This window comes from Dreissena polymorpha, chromosome 2 (assembly GCF_020536995.1).
Source record: "Dreissena polymorpha isolate Duluth1 chromosome 2, UMN_Dpol_1.0, whole genome shotgun sequence".
Taxonomy (NCBI): domain Eukaryota; kingdom Metazoa; phylum Mollusca; class Bivalvia; order Myida; family Dreissenidae; genus Dreissena; species Dreissena polymorpha.
The window spans coordinates 1,641,709-1,664,569 of NC_068356.1; the positions used below are offsets into that span (position 1 = coordinate 1,641,709).

At 37.5% G+C, this 22,861-nt stretch overlaps 1 protein-coding gene across 3 annotated transcripts in view; it reads left to right on the plus strand.

The window, feature by feature from the left end:
• Window positions 1-1,263: 1,263 nt before the first annotated feature.
• Window positions 1,264-22,861, plus strand: part of LOC127865585 (cytoplasmic polyadenylation element-binding protein 1-like) — a 32,304-nt gene continuing 10,706 nt past the window's right edge. For all 3 annotated transcript variants that reach the window (XR_008042688.1, XM_052405436.1, XM_052405437.1), the window contains exons 1-9: window positions 1,264-1,523; window positions 4,250-4,394; window positions 5,930-6,061; window positions 6,537-6,617; window positions 7,688-7,997; window positions 9,063-9,261; window positions 14,980-15,217; window positions 19,001-19,105; window positions 20,014-20,130. Coding sequence is in view for 2 of the 3 variants with exons in the window: in XM_052405436.1 (XP_052261396.1) it covers window positions 1,512-1,523; window positions 4,250-4,394; window positions 5,930-6,061; window positions 6,537-6,617; window positions 7,688-7,997; window positions 9,063-9,261; window positions 14,980-15,217; window positions 19,001-19,105; window positions 20,014-20,130 (1,339 nt within the window). In the remaining variant the exon portion in view is untranslated. The remainder of the gene's footprint in view (window positions 1,524-4,249; window positions 4,395-5,929; window positions 6,062-6,536; window positions 6,618-7,687; window positions 7,998-9,062; window positions 9,262-14,979; window positions 15,218-19,000; window positions 19,106-20,013; window positions 20,131-22,861) is intronic.

Genomic DNA, 22,861 nt, shown 5'->3' on the forward strand with positions numbered 1-22,861 from the left:
TTTAGTCGTGTTAAAGGGATCTTTTCACGCTTTGGTAAATTGACAAAATTGAAAAAAGTTGTTTCAGATTCGCAAATTTTCGTTTTAGTTATGATATAAGTGAGGAAACAGTAATACTGAACATTTACCATGCTCTAATATAGCCATTATATGCATCTTTTGACGATTTTAAAACCTAAAAATTATAAAGCGTTGCAACGCGAAACGATTGAATAATTTGGAGAGTTCTGTTTTTGTCGTTAAATTTTGTGCAACTACGAAGATTGCTTATATAAGGTATAAAATACGCTAAGTATGTGTACTCAGCGGAATAGCTCAGAAGGCTAAGCGTTTTTACTTCAGGACTCGGGCAGGACTCCAGGGGTCACTGGTTCGAAACCTGCTCCGGACAATGTTCTTTTCCTTTTTTAAATTTTATTCTTGATTTTTTACTGGAGCTTTTACGATCCAATGTTTACATTTATCGATATAAAGCATTCAATGAATAAGTTAAAAAATGCAAAAATCTGTGAAAAGGCCCCTTTAAACCGTTCTGAAATAGTGGTGAAGTTAGTCCTGTTTTATAAATAATATCGCCCCTTGGTGCAAAAAAATACCATGTGATATTGAAATTAGAAGGCACATGGTACCATTATGCACCAATGGGGCGAATTATATATATACTATTATATAATGCATGAGGGCAACGGTATCGTGAAAAAAAAGTTTTTGAAACGTATTGCATTATTGTAATATGGTGATCTTCACGCGATAAAATTAAAATCAAAACACGTTAATATTTATTAGATATATATATTAGATGTATATACATATATTACATTGTATTATGTATAATGTAATCGATACGAACTGTGATTTTTTTTTTCAAATTATAACTTCTGGTCAAGATCATCATAAACATTTGCCAAACATGTATCAACCTAACTCAACCATCAAAGGGACCGGGGGGTCATGGGTTTGGGCCGGGTGGGGTGGTTAGAATTCCGACAGGGACACTAATTTAAATGATACCGCATTTAATTATACCGCTGCCTGTGTAAACTCAATGCATAGACGAGTCCATATTTGGATAGCGGCCATACAGTACACGTATTACACGTTAATAAAACATTCATTCTTCACACAGCATAATGGTAGAAATTAACGGTAAATATTTTAAGTAAGAATTAGAGTTTTGGAGTAGTACAACTATTGTTCTTTAATTTGGTTTCTCAGTATACGAGTAGCATTTGTACCCTTCATTGTAAATGGTTTTGACCGGAAATAGTGACGTCACATTGCACGATTTCCCAATGATACATGTTCAATCAATTGTCAAAATGCAAGCAGAAGTTCATAACAAATCAGTTGCCAGTGAACTTTGAGAAGGCATACACGAAAAAATCAGATTATTTATAAAGACGAAAATCGGTCACATTTATTTCGGTCAGAATAAAATTCGAACCAGTGGTTGGAACATCCGCTCGAAGCGTCTGCGCCAGTGACATTGCTGAACAGTTTTGTCAACTACAATGTCTGTTCTGGTAAGCATGCGTTGTGTTGACATTTGAATTTTAACAGTGTTCTTCTTTTAGACTTTCAAGTAGCGTGATGTCGTTGGAAAAATGACGGCACGTGTGTACGTCTTCTAAACAAGTTCATGTGAGTTGCACGTGCATTTGCTGCACGTTACAGTCGGCCTAAGCCTAGGAATGCAGTATCCAACTGTTCACTGGAAGGATTATTTTGGTGGTTTGCTATGTTTATCAACTATTCAATATTTTGTGATGTTAATTCACCATTTGTTAAACTGTTTGCAGGATAAAAGAGAGAACCTTTTGCCATAATTAAACTGAAAAATAATTTCACACTGCTCATCTCTTGTTGTTTCCTTGTACTCACTTTTTACAGGCATATTATTAACATGACTGACATGTACTGTACTTTTCTTGTGTTCTTTTTAAATAACAATTGCCCATAAAAGCAGTCTCTGGAATGTCTTTATTTGTTAACAAAAAATGCATTCTTTGAAACTGCAAACACCAAAATGTAAGAGGAACATCAGTTTGATGAAAGGGCTCAATTAGAGCTATTTCATTTTTGGAACAGTCTGAGTGAAGAAACTATTTCTTCAAATAATGTGAACCTTTTCAAAATCCAACAAGAAAAATTGAAACGCTAAAAAACTCGTACCATCCTGTTATGCGCACAATGAAATTAATTATTAATATTATAAGTTGTGAGAAACCTACAAGAAGACAATCATAAGATTGGCCAAGATAGCTTAAATGCGAAAATTATAGCCCTACAATCCAGGTATAATATCTGTGGAAATATGTACTACAGTGGTAGATCTGAATCTTGGTTGCCAATGTTCTTTTTCCTGTCTATGTTATGTGTGTAACAGTGACAAAGTGTGTCTAATTGTTCAGTTCACAACAATTGTGTTAGTTGTTTTGCAGGATGGCATTAAACATATTGCTTGTTCCACCACAAATGGAGGCTTCAGCATCAAACTGAGCATCTGCTCAACAATATAGATACATTAATAGTCAGCATTGTAGCCATGCTGAGTCGGGGCAGCTGCCTTGGCTTAAAACTTCAAAACTTGTTTGTCTTAATCCTGTAAAGTTTGTCTGCTAAAGTCACTTGTCTACACCTTAATTAAAAATACCCAACATAATAAAAGGTATTAACACTTTTATCAAGGTTCATTTAAATATTTTCTTCGAAGTTAGAATAAATGTTAGAACAACATAGGCCGTTTTTCTATACTGTATGTCTGAATTATCTCAGCAATTTGATTGCATCCAAAATTTAATAGCATATTCAAATTTATTTGATTGTTGCATTGTTTTGTTTGGAATATTTACGTGTATGAAATAATAGTTCTTGTAACAAGTTGTATATTACATTAATATTTGATGTCAATAGATGCCTTGCCTTAAGTGTGCCTGTGGCTACATCACTTGTATGTGTCTTGCTCAAAACTCCTTTTGAGTTCTAACTTGGATGAAAATTACTGGTAGGGTACCGGCTACCTCAGTTGATTACATGTATTGTGATTGGTCATGAAGTATGCTCAGTTAGTTCTGGTAAACCATCTTGCCCAGGAAAAGTAGGTTATCTGACAGACATGATATGACTGAAATACAGTCCACTCTCGTTATCTCGAAGTCGGCGGGAACAAGAAAAAATATCGAGATAACGAGAGTTCGAGATATCCGATTAAGCGTTTTTCAAGAAATATGAGACGAAAATTTACCTTGTTTTTAACATCTAAATACCAGCTAAGAGGTCTAATTAAAGCAGTCACCGTGTGGAATAATACTCTCTACCTGATATATACGCGTTTTTAGAAGGCACGATTAATTTTGCTATTTAAATGCTTAAAATGACGTTTTAAGTATAACATAATTGCATGAAAACATGCGGTTATAATGTTTCTAAACTGTCGAGAAAACATCCTGTAATGTTGCTATTTAAAGTTATGATGCAATTGACGTTCAATCAAGACGAGGGTTTTCCATCTGATCATGCGTAAATCACGTTCCGGAATACTGAACTGTACATGTACATTTTGAAGTTTGAAATGCAAAGTTCAATCGATTATTAGTAAAAATATAACTCAATGCATTTTGGAATATTGTTTGTAAAAACAATTAGTATTTCGGCCTTTCGGCAGGCTGTGTATTAATTGCAGTTAATTGATGTTAAAGTGACAGTTAAAGTGACAGACCTTACTCAAGTGTTAATGGCTAACGACATTACACACGTGTGATTATTGATGCAATTACCGGATCAATTTCCTACCGCACAGTATCGGGAGCAGCCGGGCGAAGCGGAACGGTGAAGTATGAAAGAAAAAATTTCTCACCTTTTGCTGACACTGGACCAGTAATTCGCACTTCGAGATAAACCACAGTAAATACATGTAAAATCGGGACTCTGGACAAAATTTTATATCGAGATATCGAATTATTCGACATAACGAAAATCGACATATGCGATGTTTATTTATATAGATAAAGAAGGAAAAAAGTTGGGACATTGAGCTTACTTCGACATATCGAGAATATCGAGATATCCGATGTCGAGATAACGAGAGTGGACTGTACCTAAAAGGGCAAAAAAGTTGAAAAACTCAACTAAACAAGGTGGAATATTGTTATTTGCTAAAGCATACTTTCAAATCTTCTACTAGTGAGTATGTTGACTGTAAATATTGCCCATTGCTACCAGTTGCAGTTCCTGTGTGCAATGTTTTCAGCAAGATGACTATGACCAGGGGGGCATTGCAACTGGAGGGTACAGTATGGGTACCGGATGTGACATCTTCCAGCGCCTGAATGCCATGCTGGACAACACCCTTGATGTGACCAACCTTGCTGCCCTAACCAAGGATCAAACCTCGCGTATGTGTCCCTGACCACACCCTTCTCCTCTTACATCCATCTGTGGACAGAATATATAAGCAACCTTTTGGAAACACCTACTTATCTGCTGGTATAAATACAGCTGACCCATTTATAATCCTATCAAATCACAGACTGTATCAACCATTATAATTTAAATCAAGCTATAATTGGTTGATATAATGGACCAGCGTTGTGTGTACCAAGGGATTAGTTGGGTTTTCTAAACTTAAGCGAATTCCGGGATCAGTTTATTTCAAGACAGGTTGAATTGTTTGGGTATGCAAAATGGATAATGGTAGGTTCAAGGCAACACAAATTCTTTTCAAACTGGAAACTTGTTTTCTTAGTGGAGAGTCATTCAATCAATAATTAAATTTAAATGTGGACTGACTATTGCCTTGAAACTAGTTAAGAAGAAAGTGGGAAGCTTTTTCAACACAATACCTACATTATTATTATGCATAAAACATTGCATGTGATTGGTGATATTTGCAGATTGATGCATCAAATTCAATTAAAGAGTGACACTTGTATCAACAAAACTACCAGACAACCACCTGTAAAAAATGCTTTTTGATCTGAAAGAGGGGATGCAGATTTATGAATATTTTATTGATGTTTTTTACTCTGCAATAAAATTTAGGTGTTTAATGTTTGATGATAATTGAAGTTTTAGGTCATTGTGTACTAAATTTGATTATGATTAAGATTTTTAACCAGGTTTTTAACCAGGTTTTCCGAAGGAAAAAACTGGTTATAAGATTGGCGAATGCAGGCGGGCTGGCTGGCTGGATGGCGGGCGGGCGGAATAAGCTTGTCCGGGCCATAACTATGTCGTTCATTGTTCATTGTCAGATTTTAAAATCATTTGGACGGTGTGTCCCGCGAAATAATTACGTCGATATCTCCAAGGTCAAGGTCACACTTTGAGTTCAAAGGTCAAAAATGGCCATAAATGAGCTTGTCCTGGCCATAACTATGACATTCATTGTGAGATTTTAAAATCATTTGGCACATTTGTTCACCATCATGGGACGGTGTGTCGCACAAAAGAACCACGTCAATATCTCCAATGTCAAGGTCGCCACGACTAAAAATAGATTTTTTTTAAAAACAAACTTACAAAGGGGGTTAATTTTGTTTGTTCATTTCAAAAGTTCAGTTTGAGTTTTCTCCCTTTATCAGATTTTTTTTCACAATGAAAACCTGGTTTTGTGACAATTTTGTCCCTTGTTTAATCATAATAAAGTGTAATGAACTTTAAAAAGATCTAAAATGTTTAAAAAATTTAAATACAATTTTTATTTATAGACATTTAAAACATCCTCCCACTAATGTAATGTTCGTATTGTTTGTATTTCAATCTACAAACTTTATTTTTTATTAATATATCAGTTGTATATTTTTTTTTAAATTGTCGCTGAGCGACTTTGATATGATGAGGGTAGATTGTATTTAGAAATATTTATTATTGTTAAAAAAATGTGTACGCACAATATGAAAAATGGCCAATTCATAAACATCTGTAACAGACCACTCTGCAATGAATCCTCTGTCTCACATGCTGGGCCCACACAGTCAGCAGGGCATGAACCACCATATCTCTACAGCCACTGGCTACCATGACAATGCATACTCCAACCAGACCTCTAATCAATTCCCAGGTACATGCTTACTTTTGTTCTCTAGAGTAAAGATTATTTGCTTCTTTTGGAGGTAATACTGAGAAATATTCTCTTAATGAAGGGAGACAAATTCATATTTTCAGGAGCTTTATTTCAAAGCTATTGAACATTTAACAATTGCTATAGAGAAGAGTTTGGGAATAATTATTAAAATATTAATTTTTTTATCATATTCAATAAATAGATCTTATTTAAGAAAATCTTTACTATTCAAGTGCCAGTTTATAGATGCAGGTCAGTTTCAAATTTGGAGTTTGGCCAATGATATTTACGTGATTACCAGCCCTTTTTTGCTTGTCAAGGCGCTCTTGCAGAGACTTGTTTGTATTCATCAACATTGATTTTCTTAAACATAAATATGCCAAGATTTGCTCTTTGTAGGGTCATGCTTCATTATTAGTATATTAGTAGGCCAGTGATTACATGCTGTGCATTCTGTTCTTTATGCCTGCAGGTTTCCAGCTGTTCTACCCAAACCAAGGCAGCCAACAGTACCAGGGCTACTCCCACTACAAGACTGACCCGTCCTACCAGTGTGAGTGTTTACTCTCACAGTACACAACAGTTGTTTTTGTTGTTTTTTATTCCCCCGGATAGAATGATCGGGGGGTATATTGTTTTTGGCCTGTCTGTCATTCTGTCACTCTCATTCTGTTGCTCTGTCCCAAAACTTTAACCTTGGTCATAACTTTTGCAATATTGAAGATAGCAACTTGATATTTGGCATGCATGTGTATCTCACGGAGCTGCACATTTTGACTGGTGAAAGGTCAAGGTCATCCTTCAGGGTCAGAGGTCAAATATATGCCTTCAAAGCGGCTCAGTAGGGGGCATTGTGTTTCTGACAAACACATCTCTTGTTTGTGTGTGTTGGGGGGGGGGGGGGCATTTTCCCAAATGCCTGCCATAAATTCCCAATTGAAGGCTTCAAAAGTCTCTTTTTTTTTATTATTTGCAACATTCAGTTCATTCCTTCTAAAAGTTGAACCCGAGTACATATAATATTGAGAACACTTTTATTCTTAATTTTAAAGTATGTGTTTGCAAAAGAAAACACAACACCAATTTCCCTATTTAGCCAATTTGAAAGTAATACCTCGGCCCCTTTACCAAAATGGTGGAAAAGAAAATGCACAATAATTGCATGGCCATTCTGTCAACGAGGGCAACCTACAATCTCCTATATTTGTGTAAAATTAATCGTTTATGTTTATTTTCACGTTCACCTGTCCTTAATGCAAGTTTATAAGTGATAAGTATTCATATACAACATATTGACAATAATATATAACATCGCATGATGTTGAACAGTTGTGGGGAGAAGTTGTGTGATGGGCCAGTTATCTCAGTTGGTAAAGCTCTGACACCAGTGATAGCAAAGGGATCCAAAGTTTCAATCTTCTGACTTGTCACACTATTTCTCACCCTGTGGCACATATACCCCTAAGCAACTAAATTACTCAACTGATGGGTCACAGAGAAGTCCCCTCAGAGTGACATTGTGAAGATGTGGCGGGACTTAGAAAGAGAAATGAAACTCACAACAGCTGCATTAATAAGGCTCCGGAAAGTTTTGATGCTCAGGTCTGGTTTCCATGGTTACAGCATTTGGTCAGCTGAAGCAGCAGGACATGTACAGCGGTCAGCTGAAGCAGCAGGACATGTACAGTGGTCAGCTGAAGCAGCAGGACATGTACAGTGGACAGCTAAAGCAGCAGGACATGTACAGTGGTCAGCTGAAGCAGCAGGACATGTACAGTGGTCAGCTTAAGCAGCAGGACATGTACAATGGTCAGCACTCACAGCCGTTCAGCAAGCTGCTAGCAGAGAGCACCATGTTCAAGATGGATGGCAAGCCTTCCACAGACACGCCTCAAAAGTCCTCACGAGCTATTAGAGGCTCACCTGGATACAGGTATGTTTATTGTCTTGATTACCTGCTAAAGGTACATATATTAGGACTTGATTATTAGGTGTTAATAGTTATATTATGACTTGCTTACTTACATTATCATGATGACTATGGATAGCAACTCCTCTACCAACACCCTTCAGAAGTTATCACAAGCTGCCATAGGGTCATGAAAGAACAGGAACATATGTAATGTCTTGATAACTACCGGTAGATACACAAATCATTCAAACGGCATTTATTTTGTCTTGTTTTGTTTACAGGACTGTTTACTTTAACTAGTGGTCAAACAGAAGGCAAATGCATATTTCTTTGTCTACTAGCTTACTGCTTTATGGTAATAAATAACAATCTATATTTAGTAAGGCTAACATGAAGTACAATAACAGCAAAATTAAGATTGATTTATTTCTGGGCAAACCCGTTTTTAATGTTTACTCCACCCCTTTGAAGAAAGCTGCATATAGCCGTCATACTGTACAGATTTGGGAAATTTCCTGTCACAGCCATAACTTTGCCATATTTTTATGGATTTTTAAATAACTTGAACAAATGTCTACCATCAGTAGACAATGTGCCACATGTAACACCCGTCTTTTACTTTCTAGGTCAAGGTCACACTTAGATGTTGGAGGTCTCAGCCATAACTTTCCAATATATCGACAGATTTGTAAAAGCTTTCATAAGACCGTGTATTCTGTGTAAAACTAGTCTCTCTTACTCAAAGGTCAAGGTCTCACTTAGAGGTCAAAGTCAAATTTAGCCATAAAACTGCTTGTCTTGACTGTCACATTGTCATTTATTATGCCATTTTAAAATAATGTCTCAAAAAGTGCAACAATGTGGATAATGCATCACCTGCCTAAATACCTCATAGGTCAAAAACAAATTTGGCCATGAACAGTTTCATTTTGACATAACTGAAGTCTGGAGACAAAAGTAGAATGTGGGTGCATCAGTGCCTTATGGACACTTGTATTCTTACATAATTGTTTCACATCAAAGCTGCAAAACTGTAAGCATGGTAACAGAGGCTACACTTGTTGAAGCGCTGCTGCTTGTTTGCAGCGATTACGAGTCCAGTTCCGGCACGCCTGGAACCCCTGGGACCCCTCTCAATGAGACCCTGTCACCCATAGAACAGATATTTGGCCTGATGTCCGGTAACCGGGGCCAGGGGCCATCCACAAGGAGCAACTCCCCCTATGACTCTGACACCAGTGGCTTCAGCAGCGAGGGCTCAGAGGCTGCTCTCCTGGATATGATGGTAACATAGGCCTCGTGATACTGTGGGAGACACTGCACTGCAATAATATGGATATGATGGTAACATAGGCCTCTTGATACTGTGGGAGACACTGCACTGCAATAATATGGATATGATGGTAACAATATTAGGCCTCTTGATACTGTGGGAGACACTGCACTGCAATAATATGGATATGATGGTAGCATAGGCCTCTTGATACTGTGGGAGACACTGCACTGCAATAATATGGATATGATGGTAACATAGGCCTCTTGATACTGTGGGAGACACTGCACTGCAATAATATTGATATGATGGTAACATAGGCCTCTTGATACTGTGGGAGACATTGCACTGCAATAATATGGATATGATGGTAACATAGGCCTCTTGATACTGTGGGAGACACTGCACTGCAATAATATGGATATGATGGTAACATAGGCCTCTTGATACTGTGGGAGACACTGTACTGCAATAATGTGGAATTTTAATACATGAGAACAATTTTAATGCCATGGGAAGCATTAACCATTTCACGTGTCTGTCTGTTTGTACTTCCCTAATCTTGGGTCTTTAGCTCCTCTTGAACTACTGGGTAGATAGCGAATAAACTTTCACAGCTGGATGACCCTTATGTGTGGTTGAAGGTAAAAGAAGGTATTTGAGTTTTGACTATTTTGCCAGAATTATGGCCCCTTTTGTTTTCCCGTTATATCATTTATAGTCACCTGAAGCTTTTGTTTTCTACTCCTCTTTAACTTATGCGTGGGTCTTGCTGAAACTTGTACAGTTCAATATCCTGTAAGTGTAGATGATCGTAAAGAATGATTCTTTGTCCGTTTTTTTTATACAACATGTACAGCCCAAACATGTGGTATTTTTAACTCCACTAAACACTGCATGGATCTTGCAAAAACTTTCACAAATAAAGGACTTTTATATGGATTGTAAAGAAAGGAATTTTGGCTAAGACGAGTTTTTTCAGAATATATAGTCGCACAATTTTGTGTTTTTAATTTCTCTTTAACTAATGTGTGGATCTTGCTTTAACTTTCACATATGAATAACGTAAATGTTTAGATGATTTTAAAGAAAGAAAAAGAGACTACACCCAGTTTTAGCTGAATTATTGCCCTTTGTTTTTATGTCTTCTGTAGAATTTGTTGTGGATTAGTCTGTGTCAAAACATGTGTTGTGGGGTATCAGTGCCTATGACGCAATCAGTGCCTATGACACATTTCTAGTTTTTGCAACTACACAGCCAGTTTTGTTTTGTATCAATTTATAACTCGCCCAAACGATTAAAATTGAATCTTGGAGAAAAAAAAACTGAGTAATACACGTTTTTTTGTTGGTAACACATGCTTCTATATGCAACAGGGAGACAAGGAGTAGTACATAGAGATAAAAACAATTTAAAAAAAGAATTTGTGTGATTTGTTTATAAGCTTATCTATTTTATGGAAAAAAAAAATGAGCTATTGTCATCACCTTGGCGTCGGCGTCCGGTTAAGTTTTGTGTTTAGGTCCACTTTTCTCATAAAGTATCAATGCTATTGCATTCAAACTTGGTACACTTTCTATCATGAGGATAGTAAGGCAAAGTTAGATAACTCTGGCTTGCATTTTGACAGAATTATGTGCCCTATTTATACTTAGAAATTGAAAATGTTGGTTAAGTTTTGTGTTTAGGTCCATTTTATTCTTAAGTATCAAAGCTATTGCTCATACTTGCAACACTTACTAACTATCGTAAGGGGACTGTGCAGGCAAAGTTATGTAACTCTGACTGACATTTTGACGGAATTATGGGCCCTTTATACTTGAAAATTTGGTTAAGTTTACTTCTAAAGTATCAAGGCTATTGCTTTCAAACTTCAAATACTTTCATGATATCATGAGGGTACTGTACCTGGCAAGTTGATTTTTACCTTGACCTTTGAATGACCTTGACTCTCAAGGGTGGCATATAGCAGTTGAACTGTCCGTCAGTATGTCAGTCAGTCTGTTCGTCCGTCCGAAAAAAACTTCAACATTGGCCATAACTTTTTCACTATTGAAGATAGCAACTTGATATTTGGCATGCATGTGTATCTCATGGAGCTGCACATTTTGAGTGGTGAAAGGTCAAGGTCATCCTTCAAGGTCAAATGTCAAATTTATAGCGTCTGTCCGTCCGAAAACTTTGACATTGGTCATAACTTTTTCAATATTGAAGATAGCAACTTGATATTTGGCATGCATGTGTATCTCATAAAGCTTCACATTTTGAGTGGTGGAGGTTCATGGTCAAGGTCATCCTTCAAGGTAAAAAAAAAATTAAAGCTGCGTTCTCATGAAGCTGCACATTTTTAGTGGTGGAAGTTCAAGGTCAAGGTCATCCTTCAAGGTCAAGGTCATCCTTCAAGGTCAAGGTCATCCTTCAAGGTCAAAGGTAAAAAAAAATCAAAGCGGCATTATCATGAAGCTGCACATTTTGAGTGGTGGAAGTTCAAGGTCAAGGTCATCCTTCAAGGTCAAAGGTAAAAAACAAACAAACAAACAAATAATTCCAAAGCGGCGCAATAGGGGGCATTGTGTTTCTGACTAACTCATCTCCTTTTTTTTCAAACATGGTTAAAAAACACAAATATTTATTTTTATTATTAGCTCATCTATTTTTTGAAAAAAAAAATATGAGCTATTGTCATCACCTTGGCGTTGGCGTTGGCGTCGGCGTCCAGTTAAGTTTTGCGTTTAGGTCCACTTTTCTCAGAAAGTATCAATTCTATTGCATTCAAACTTGGTACACTTACTAACTATCATGAGGGGACTGGGCAGGCAAAGTTAGATAACTTTGGCTTGCATTTTGACAGAATTATGTGCCCTTTTTATACTTCGAAAATTGAAAATTTTGGTTAAGTTTTGCGTTTAGGTCCACTTTTCTCAGAAAGTATCAATGCTATTGCATTCAAACTTGGTACACGTACTGACTATCATGAGGGGACTGGGCAGGCAAAGTTAGATAACTCTGGCGTGCATTTTGACAGAATTATGTGCCCTTTTTATACTTAGAAAATTGAAAATTTTGGTTAAGTTTTGTGTTTAGGTCCATTTTATTCCTTAAGTATCAAAGCTATTGCTTTCATACTTGCAACACTTACTAACTATCATAAGGGGACTGTGCAGGCAAAGTAATGTAACTCTTGACTTGCATTTTGACAGAATTATGTGCCCTTTTTATACTTAGAAAATTTGGTTAAGTTTTGTGTTTAGGTCCACTTTATTCCTACAGTATCAAAGCTATTGCCTTCATACTTGCAACACTTATGAACTATCATAAGGGGACTGTGCAGGAAAAGTTATGTAACTCTGACTGGCATTTGGACGGAATTATGGGCCCTTTATACTTAGAAAATTGAAAATTTAGTTAAGTTTTGTGTTTGGTCTACTTTACCCCTAAAGTATCATAGATATTGCTTTCATACTTGGAACACTCGCAAACTATCATAAGGGTACAGTAAAAGGACAAGTTGCATAACTCTGGTTGTCATTTTTACGGAATTATGGCCCTTTTTTTACTTAGTAACTTTGAATATATGTTTAAATTTTGTGTTTCAATCCACTTCTTAAGTATCAAGGCTATTGCTTTCAAACTTCAAATACTTTCATGAAATCATGAGGTTACTGTACCTGGCAAGTTGAATTTTACCTTGACCTTTGAATGACCTTGACTCTCAAGGTCAGATTATTAAATTTTGCTAAAATTGCCATAACTTCTTTATTTATGATTAGATTTGATTGATTCTTTAACAAAACTACTCTTACCTGACATACCACAATAGACTCCACCCAAACCATCCTGTGTGCCCTCCCCCCCCTCCCTCCCCCCCCCCCTAATTTTTTATATGTTTTTTTTGTTTTTTAAAGATCATCTCACAAATGACCACCACACCCTCACACTATACCCCCCCCCCCCCCCCCCACCCCCAATTTTTTTTTGAAACGGTTAAAAAACACAAATATTTATTTTTATTACTTTATGTTTGAAATACCGTCCAACCATCGCACCCAAGAAACCCCCCCCCCCCCCCTCCCCCCACCCGAATCCCCCCCACCCTTAATTTTTTTTTTTTCTTAAGATCATCTCACAAATTACCACCACACCCTTACACTATACCCCCTACCCCCCCCCCCCATTTTTTTTTTTTGAAACTGTTTAAAAACACAAATTTTTATTTTTATTAGTTTATGTTTGAAATAATGTCCAACCATTGCACCCAAGAATCCCCCCCCCCCCACTCCCCCCCCACCCCTCACCCAATTTATTATTATTATATTTTTTTTTGCATTTTTGGAAGATAATGTAATAAATTCCACACCCCCACACTATACACCCCTCTTCACTCCACCCCTCCCTCCTTTGTGATTGAAAATGAGAGTCCCTTCACCTTTAAAAAAAAAATAGATTAGCGGTCTGCACCCGCAAGGCGGTGCTCTTGTTTTATTTTTGAAATACTGTCCAACCATCCCACCCAAGAATCCCCCCCCCCCAAAAAAAAAAAATAACAAAAATTTGCATTGTTTTTGCATTTTTGGAAGATAATGTAATAAATGACCACACACCCACACTATACACCCCTCTCCACCCCTTCCTTTTTTGTGATTGAAATTGAGATATGTCCCTTAACCTTTAAAAAGAAAAGTAGATGAGCGGTCTGCACCCGCAAGGCGGTGCTTTTGTAAAACCTGCAGCTACTCGCTGTGAGTACCCAGACCTCAGACAATTTGTGATTTTATCATGTTAACAATATTTTTATGCCCCCCAAGAAGGGCATATAGTGATCGCACTGGCTGTCTGTCTGTCCTTCCGTCACACTTTTTTGAAAAAATGCTCATAACTTCTATGTCGCTTCAGATGTAACCTTCATATTTGGTATGCATGTGTATATGGACAAGGCCTTAACATATGCTTACAAATTTTGACCCCTTTGACCTTGACCTCGAACTTGGGGTGCGAGTTTAGGTTTTGAAATCTGCGTTTAGGTTTCGAAAAATGCTCATAACGTCTATGTTGCTTCAGATGTAACCTTCATATTTGATATGCATGTGTATATGGACAAGGCCTTTCCATACAAACACAAATTTTGACCCCTTTGACCTTGACCTTTAAACTTAGGTTTAGAATTCTGCGTTTAGGTTTCGAAAAATGCTCATAACTTCTATCGAAGCGTTTTTCGGGGGCATATGTCATCCAATTGAGACAGCTCCTGTTTGTTTTAGGATTGTAACCTTGACATCAGTATAAAATGTCAACACTAACAGTATTAACATTTGAGGGATGTAACAATTTTACAAGAATTGTTTTTATATGACCTTGATATGTGTCATGCGGAAAATGGGTTTTATATGTTATGTGGCCAGTGTAGCCCCACACCAGCCTGCGCATCTGCAGTGTGATTAGGAGCTATCCTGTCTGTTTCATTAAATTGCCCTTTCTAGATCTCAATAAAAACAGAGATATAACTCTGTTCCTAATCTAGGTTGTAATAATCATTGATGAAACATTCTTGGTCAGTAATTATTGATACCTTGGTGTGTTTATTACATAATACACAGAACAATGAGTTTTGTTTTTTTCAATTCTGTGCTATAATTATGTTGCAAAGTCTTAAGACATTCATTATAGCATTCTTAAATGAAAAGATGGGAATTCCATGTCTGCCTTACAATATGCATGATTTTAATTGCTAGAGCACACTTAAGTTGGGCAACCGCGAGGGAAAGTCTCCGATCAATGACCTGTCCAAGCAGCTGTACACTGCCCAGCAGCAACAACAACAGCACCAGCAGGCGGCCCTTCAACAGCAGCAGCAACAGCAGTACGCTCAACAGCAGCTACTTCAGTACCAGGCCCAACAGGTTGCCCAGGCTCAACTCCATCACCAGCCCACTGCCAGTCTGGGATTTACATCTGACCCGCAGGTGCTAGGTAGGCATGTTTGGGATTTACATCTGACCAGCAGGTGCTAGGTAGGCATGTTTGTGATTTACATCTGACCAGCAGGTGCTAGGTAGGCATGTTTGGGATTTACATCTGACCCGCAGGTGCTAGGTAAGCATGTTTGGGATTTACATCTGACCCGCAGGTGCTAGGTAGGCATGTTTGTGATTTACATCTGACCAGCAGGTGCTCGGTAGGCATGTTTGTGATTTACATCTGACCAGCAGGTGCTAGGTAAGCATGTTTGGGATTTACATCTGACCCGCAGGTGCTAGGTAAGCATGTTTGGGATTTACATCTGACCAGTAGGTGCTAGGTAAGCATGTTTGGGATTTACATCTGACCCGCAGGTGCTAGGTAAGCATGTTTGGGATTTACATATGACCAGTAGGTGCTCGGTAGGAATGTTTGGGATTTACATCTGACCAGCAGGTGCTCGGTAGGCATGTTTGGGATTTACATCTGACCCGCAGGTGCTAGGTAAGCATGTTTGGGATTTACATCTGACCAGCAGGTGCTCGGTAGGCATGTTTGTGATTTACATCTGACCCTAAGGTGCTAGGTAGGCATGTTTGTGATTTACATCTGATCAGCAGGTGCTAGGTAGGCATGTTTGTGATTTACATCTGACCCGCAGGTGCTAGGTAAGCATGTTTGTGATTTACATCTGACCCGCAGGTGCTAGGTAGGCATGTTTGGGATTTACATCTGACCCGCAGGTGCTAGGTAGGCATGTTTGGGATTTACATCTGACCAGCAGGTGCTCGGTAGGCATGTTTGTGATTTACATCTGACCAGCAGGTGCTCGGTAGGCATGTTTGTGATTTACATCTGACCCGCAGGTGCTAGGTAGGCATGTTTGGGATTTACATCTGACCCGCAGGTGCTAGGTAGGCATGTTTGGGATTGACATCTGACCCGCAGGTGCTAGGTAGGCATGTTTGGGATTTACATCTGACCCGCAGGTGCTAGGTAGGCATGTTTGGGATTTACATCTGACCCGCAGGTGCTAGGTAGGCATGTTTGGGATTTACATCTGACCCGCAGGTGCTAGGTAGGCATGTTTGGGCATGCAGGCTTGCAACATTAGATGTGTGGTCTTTTGTCTGTTGCGTGTAAACCTTTTTATTCCAAGGACATCAATACTCAAACCTCTGGGCAGATTTTCAGAAAACTTCACCGGATTGATAAAAGAGTAAACTTAAAAAGAAATCTCCCTCCGATGCAACAGAGTCATTATCGGGATCATTAACTTCAGCTAAGTTTATTCTCATTTCCCTGGTGTGAAAATCAGTCACAAAGCTAAATGTCATCACTCAGACCACATTTATAACATTACTAAGTCATATCAGTTTGAGTGCGAATCTGTGTTTTGTTGAACCTTCCTCTTGCTGTTTGTATGCGCCATAGAGCGAAAGGCATTAAGCAATGAACTTAAATGCCTGCACATTACAAAGCTTTTGTTTATACTGTCTTTAACACCTGTGTAGATCTTGCTCAAACTTAAAGAGATGAATGACCTCAATGTGGAGATGAGGCCTAAATTAAAATTGAGTTTGTTTGCCCTTTACCGACCGACCCACTTTTTACCCCCCGACCCAAAAAATTTTATTGCGATTTCTGAAAACGTATTTTTTTTTTTCGTTTTTTTCGACGATCATAAAAGAGCCGACTGCAATATTTATTCGTGCGCGTATTTATATCCCTGTCTATTATTATCGCCCCTGACAGATCTAGGTCGCTCCGATGGTTGGAATTTCATACGCCCCAGAATAGACAGTAATGCAAGCGTCTATAACCAGCATCGCGATAGGCGGTGTTCCGTGAAAATGGCCGAACGACATCATACTTAACTATTGGTTCGCGAAAGTAGTCGGACATATACGAGTTTACGTTTGTTGTACACATGTTGTTAACGTGATACAAGATGGCGGACAATTAAAAGAAATAATGATGTTCAGTGAGGACAAATGACTATCGAATTTACGACGGACATCATATATTTAGTATGGATTAATGAAAAGAGCGTGTCATTCTCTGATGGAGCATACGTTTTAGATACAAATAAAACTCTTTTTCTTTGAAATGTATGAACTGAATGTCACAGAACAAGTGTTTGAAAATTGGAATGCAGTCTACTCGCAAAGAAAAATACATCTAACAGTTACAGGATTATCGTTCGAAAATGCAAATTAAAAGACAAACATGATTTGATTTATATGCAAGTGGATCTGTGTTTAATCAGATTCATGTGCATATTCTGCTTTATTATGTTTGCCACACTAAACAGTTTACTGTAATGGCATGTTAGTGAAATGGATATGTAAAGGTAAACTTATTTAATATATTAATGCCTCTTAGCTAAATACATCGACAACACTCAAGTATATATGTTGAAAGCGTTAATATATCCACAAACTGAAACTAACACCCTTAATTTATTTCCCCAAATCAAGTTTTCATGCTTATGTTAGTTGCAATAATACAACTCCCAGCTATTGACCATCTGAGCTGTACGTATGTACTCATAAAAGCTCAGAGCATTCAAGAAGAAATAATGCTTTATAATGTTCAGTTTGCCCTTTTATGAATTTACTTTGCCATGCCGAGACTATGCACTAACCGGTCAAACACTTAAAATTGAGGCATGTACAAATTTCAACTGGCCTGTAAATTGTTTCTCCTGGTTGGCAAGTCTGGCCTGTAAAATGTGACGGTCTTAGCCATGTCTGAATTTTTCCATTAAAGGCTTTGGGCTGTCTTTCTACACTCCTTCAATGCTTGTTGCATGCTAATTAAGCCCAATTTAAGGGAAAGGTTTAAGTTAAAAATAAAATAACACAAGCATGCATTTGATATTAATATATGCAATAAACAGCAAACAAGATATTGTTAAACTTCATAGGGCTTCGTACACTGCAACAGTGCTTTAATAACAGAGTTTTAAATATTCATAGACTATAAGTGTATTAAAAATATAATTTCTCAAATAAAATAAAATAATTTTCCTACCTACCTACCCACCTGTAAAATTTAGGGTCGGTAAAGGGCAAACCAACAATATTTTAATTTTGGCCTGAATATTTAGACATGATTTTGAGATATGATGATTTTTGGCAGAATTATGGCCCTTTTTGGCCCCTATAGAGTATATGGTAAACAAAAATGTGTTTTAAATTACTTAACTTCTTTAAGTACTGGGTGATATCACTTAAACTTTCTCAGTTAAAGTACCTTAGTTTGTATTTGATTTTAAAGAAAGTATTTTTTGCTGCAAAAAGTTTTGGCAGAATAATAACCCTTTGTCTGTTTTTCAAAAAAGGAACTTATTTTTAGTATTTTCCCAGAATTTTATGTTTTCAACTCCTCATTAACTACTGGGTGGATCTGTCTCAAACTTTTACAGTTAAATGACCATCAAGTGAAGTTGATAGTTAAAAAATGAAATAAGACTGTGATGAGTTTCATCAAAATTATGGCCCTTTGTTTTTCCACTTTAGAAATTCATATTTCCAAAATAGTGAGAATTAAAGACTTAGCTGCTTGGCAGATTTTGCTCAAACATGCACAACTTAAATGTGGAGATGATCTTTATGGAAGGAATTATGGCTGAGACGACTTTCTGCCCTTTGTTTTTTTGTAGGAAACATAATATATATTGGGTGTATGCTTGAATCCAAACATGTGTTTTGGGGCAAATTTGTGTCAGTTGTTAAATAAATTGAAATAAAGTTTGGATTTATTAAAACTTGTCACAATTAATGATTGCAGGTAACCGTGTGTCCGGTCAGGTGATGCGACCCTATGTGATTGCCAATCTTGACCCCTACGCCATTGACCGGGCCGCTAGACTGCACAGATCTGCTGCAGGAAATGGTCAGTTCACTATGGTTACCATGAAATATCAGGCCAGGAGATGACAATGCATATGTGGAACAATTACATGTACAGCTCGTCACTGAGTCTACCTGGTCGAAGTCATGTAACATTAACCAGTTTACATTATGAAAATGTGTACATTTTTTCTGCCCAATATTTTTGTGTGATGGTGCATGTCAAAATCCATAATGAACAACCAAGTTGAATATGGCAACAGCAGAGTTCATTATGAAGTAATTGTGATACCTGTAAAATATTAAGTTCTTATATATCAAACATATCGTAACAAATTCATCATACATGAAAATTATGTTCAGTACAAAAAATTATCAGTGCAACATGGTTTACATTTAAGATCACATGTTTAATTGTAACTGCTGTTTAGTGAATTTCGGTTACCAGTACTGTTAAAAGCAAAAGAATGTGAGTACTGATTATTTGTTAAAATACAGTGCACAATAGTTACCTTTTTTTCAAATCAATAAACTAGTCAATATCAGTTTTGGTAACTGTTTAATAGCAATAACATGCTGAAGTTAAATCTGTAATGCCAATATAATGCAATTTCTGCAATTAATTTTTGTGAGAAAAGCATATTGATTGTTGTATATTTGGGAATAAATTGTGTCTTGTTCTGAGAAAACTGGGCTTAATGCATGTGCGTAGTGTCATCCCAGATTAGCCTGTACAGTCCGCACAGGCTAATCTGGGACGACACTTTCCGCTTTAATGGTATTTTTCGTTTAAAGGAGTCCCTTTTTACCGAAAATTTTGTTTAAGCGGAAAGTGTCGTCCCAGATTCGCCTGTGCGGACTGCACAGGCTAATGCGGGACGACACTTTACACACCTGCATTAGGGCCAGTTTTCTCAGAACAAGACACAATTGATGTATTGTGTGTTTCAGCAATGAGTGAGGCCAGCTGTACATGGAGTGGCAAGATTCCCCCAAAGAACTACAAGAGTCCCACTACGTTCTCCTGCAAGGTGTTCTTGGGAGGCGTGCCCTGGGACATCACCGAAGGTAGACGTGATGTGGTTTTAAAGTGTTTCAAATAGAGAATAATAGGTTAGTGTTCATTATAGATCAGGTTTATCATGCGAGGCTTAGAAAACAAAAAGCACGAGCCTTGGCGAAATTTAATCGACGGGGCTTTAATCAACCAAATTTGCTGTAAAAGTGGGATAAAACAAATTTTGGGCTGAAATGTAGCACTGTTAAAACGCTTGAAATACTTTTGTAATATCTGATTATCAAATTAAGAAGTGACAAAAGAAGAAAGTTAAACGAAGTTATAAAGGGTGGACATATTGGTTTCAGGCGGTCTGTGTGTCTGGCCATAGCTAGGTTTTCTTGTCCATAGCATATCTAATGATAACTATAAAGAGGTATCAAATTGAAACTTAATAGATAATTAGATTTCATTGAGGGCAATGTACAGTAAACAAGAGCTGTCTTCATGGGAAGACATGCCCTCAAAAAATGCTTTTTTCGAAACCTAAACGCCGACCCTAAATTCAAGGTCATTGTCAAAGGGGTCAACATTTTTGTGCGTATTGAAAGGCCTTGTCCATATACACATGCATACTCAATATGAAGGTTTCATCTGAAGTGACATAGAAGTTATGAGCATTTTTCAAAACCTAAACACAAAAGTGTGACGGAAGGACACAAAGACAGACGAACAGTGCGATCACTATTTGCCCTCCTTTGGGGGCATAAAAAGGACAATAACTCAAGCCCCCTAGTTGTATAATTATTGCCCTTGGAAATTTGTTGTTCATAAATTATATCGGAGCATATGTTTAATACTAAGAAAGGTATAAACTTGAAAATTAATAGATAGGTGGATCTCATTGATGGGATGTACAGTGCACAAGAAGCAAACTTTTCGCTACCATATTTTTAGCTCATCTATTTTTTGAAAATAAATTATGAGCTATTGTCATCACCTTGGCGTCGGCGTCCGGTTAAGTTTTGCGTTTAGGTCCACTTTTCTCAGAAAGTATCAATGATATTGCATTCAAACTTGGTACACTTACTATCATAAGGGGACTAGGCAGGCAAAGTTAGATAACTCTGGCGTGCATTTTGACAGAATTATGTGCCCTTTTTATACTTAGCAAATTGAAAATTTTGGTTAAGTTTTGCGTTTAGGTCCATTTTTCTCAGAAAGTATCAATGCTATGGCATTCAAACTTGGTACACTTACTGACTATCATGAGGGGACTGGGCAGGCAAAGTTAGATAACTCTGGTGTGCATTTTGACAGAATTATGTGCCCTTTTTATACTTAGAAAATTGAAAATTTGGTTAAGTTTTGTGTTTAGGTCCATTTTATTCCTACAGTATCAAAGCTATTGCTTTCATACTTGCAACACTTATTAACTATCATAAGGGGACTGTGCAGGCAAAGTCATGTGACTGGCATTTTGACAGAATTATGTGCCCTTTTTATACTTAGAAAATTGAAAATTTGGTTAAGTGTTTTGTTTTGGTCCACTTTACCCCTAAAGTATCATAGATATTGCTTTCATACTTGGAACACTCGCAAACTATCATAAGGGTACAGTAAAAGGACAAGTTGCATAACTCTGATTGTCATTTTTATGGGATTATGGCCCTTTTTTGACTTAGTAACTTTGAATATATGGTTAAATTTTGTGTTTCGATCCACTTTACTTCTTTAGTATCAAGGCTATTGGTTTCAAACTTCAAATACTTTCATGCTATCATTAGGTTACTGTACCTGGCAAGTTGAATTTTACCTTGACCTTTGAATGACCTTGACTCTCAAGGTCAAATTATTAAATTTTGCTAAAATTGCCATAACTCTTTTATTTATGATTAGATTTGATTGATACTTTGACAAAACTACTCTTACCTGACATACCACAATAGACTCCACCCAAACCATCCCCTGTGCCCTCCCCCCCTCCCCCCCTGATTTATTTTTTTATTTTTTTTTATTTAAGATCATCTCACAAATGACCACCACACCCTCACACTATACCCCCCCCCCCCCCGCCCCACCCCCCAATTATTTTTTTTGAAACGGTTCAAAAACACAAATATTTATTTTTATTATTTTATGTTTGAAATACCGTCCAACCATCACACCCAAGAATCCCCCCCACCCCCCTCCCCCCACCCGAATCCCCCCCCCCTAATTTTTTTTTTTTTTTTTCTGCTTTTTTTCGCATTTTCGGAAGATAATGTAATAAATTCCACACCCCCACACTATACACCCCTCTTCACTCCGCCCCTCCCTCCTTTGTGATTGAAAATGAGAGTCCCTTCACCTTTAAAAAGAAAATAGATGAGCGGTCTGCACCCGCAAGGCGGTGCTCTTGTTATATTTATTGCGGCAATTGTTAATTTATAACTACCAGTATGTCATATAAATGTTAAGTGACATTCCCAAGAGGCATTTCTGCTGCTTTCATAATTTCACAGTGATTAACCATGCCTATTTCACAGTGATTAACCATGCTTATTTCACAGTGATTAACCATGCCTATTTCACAGTGATTAACCATGCCTATTTCACAGTGATTAGCCATGCCTATTTCACAGTGATTAACCATGCCTATTTTTATGCTTAAATGTTCTCCATGACGAAACTTCAAAGGTATAAAGCTTCAATTGTTTGGCAACCAATTCTTCAAACTGAAATGCCAATGCTGTCTGACAAGCATGATGTGGGTGATTTTTCAGGCACAACAGTGACAGGTCTAGTTTTCATCTTTTTTTT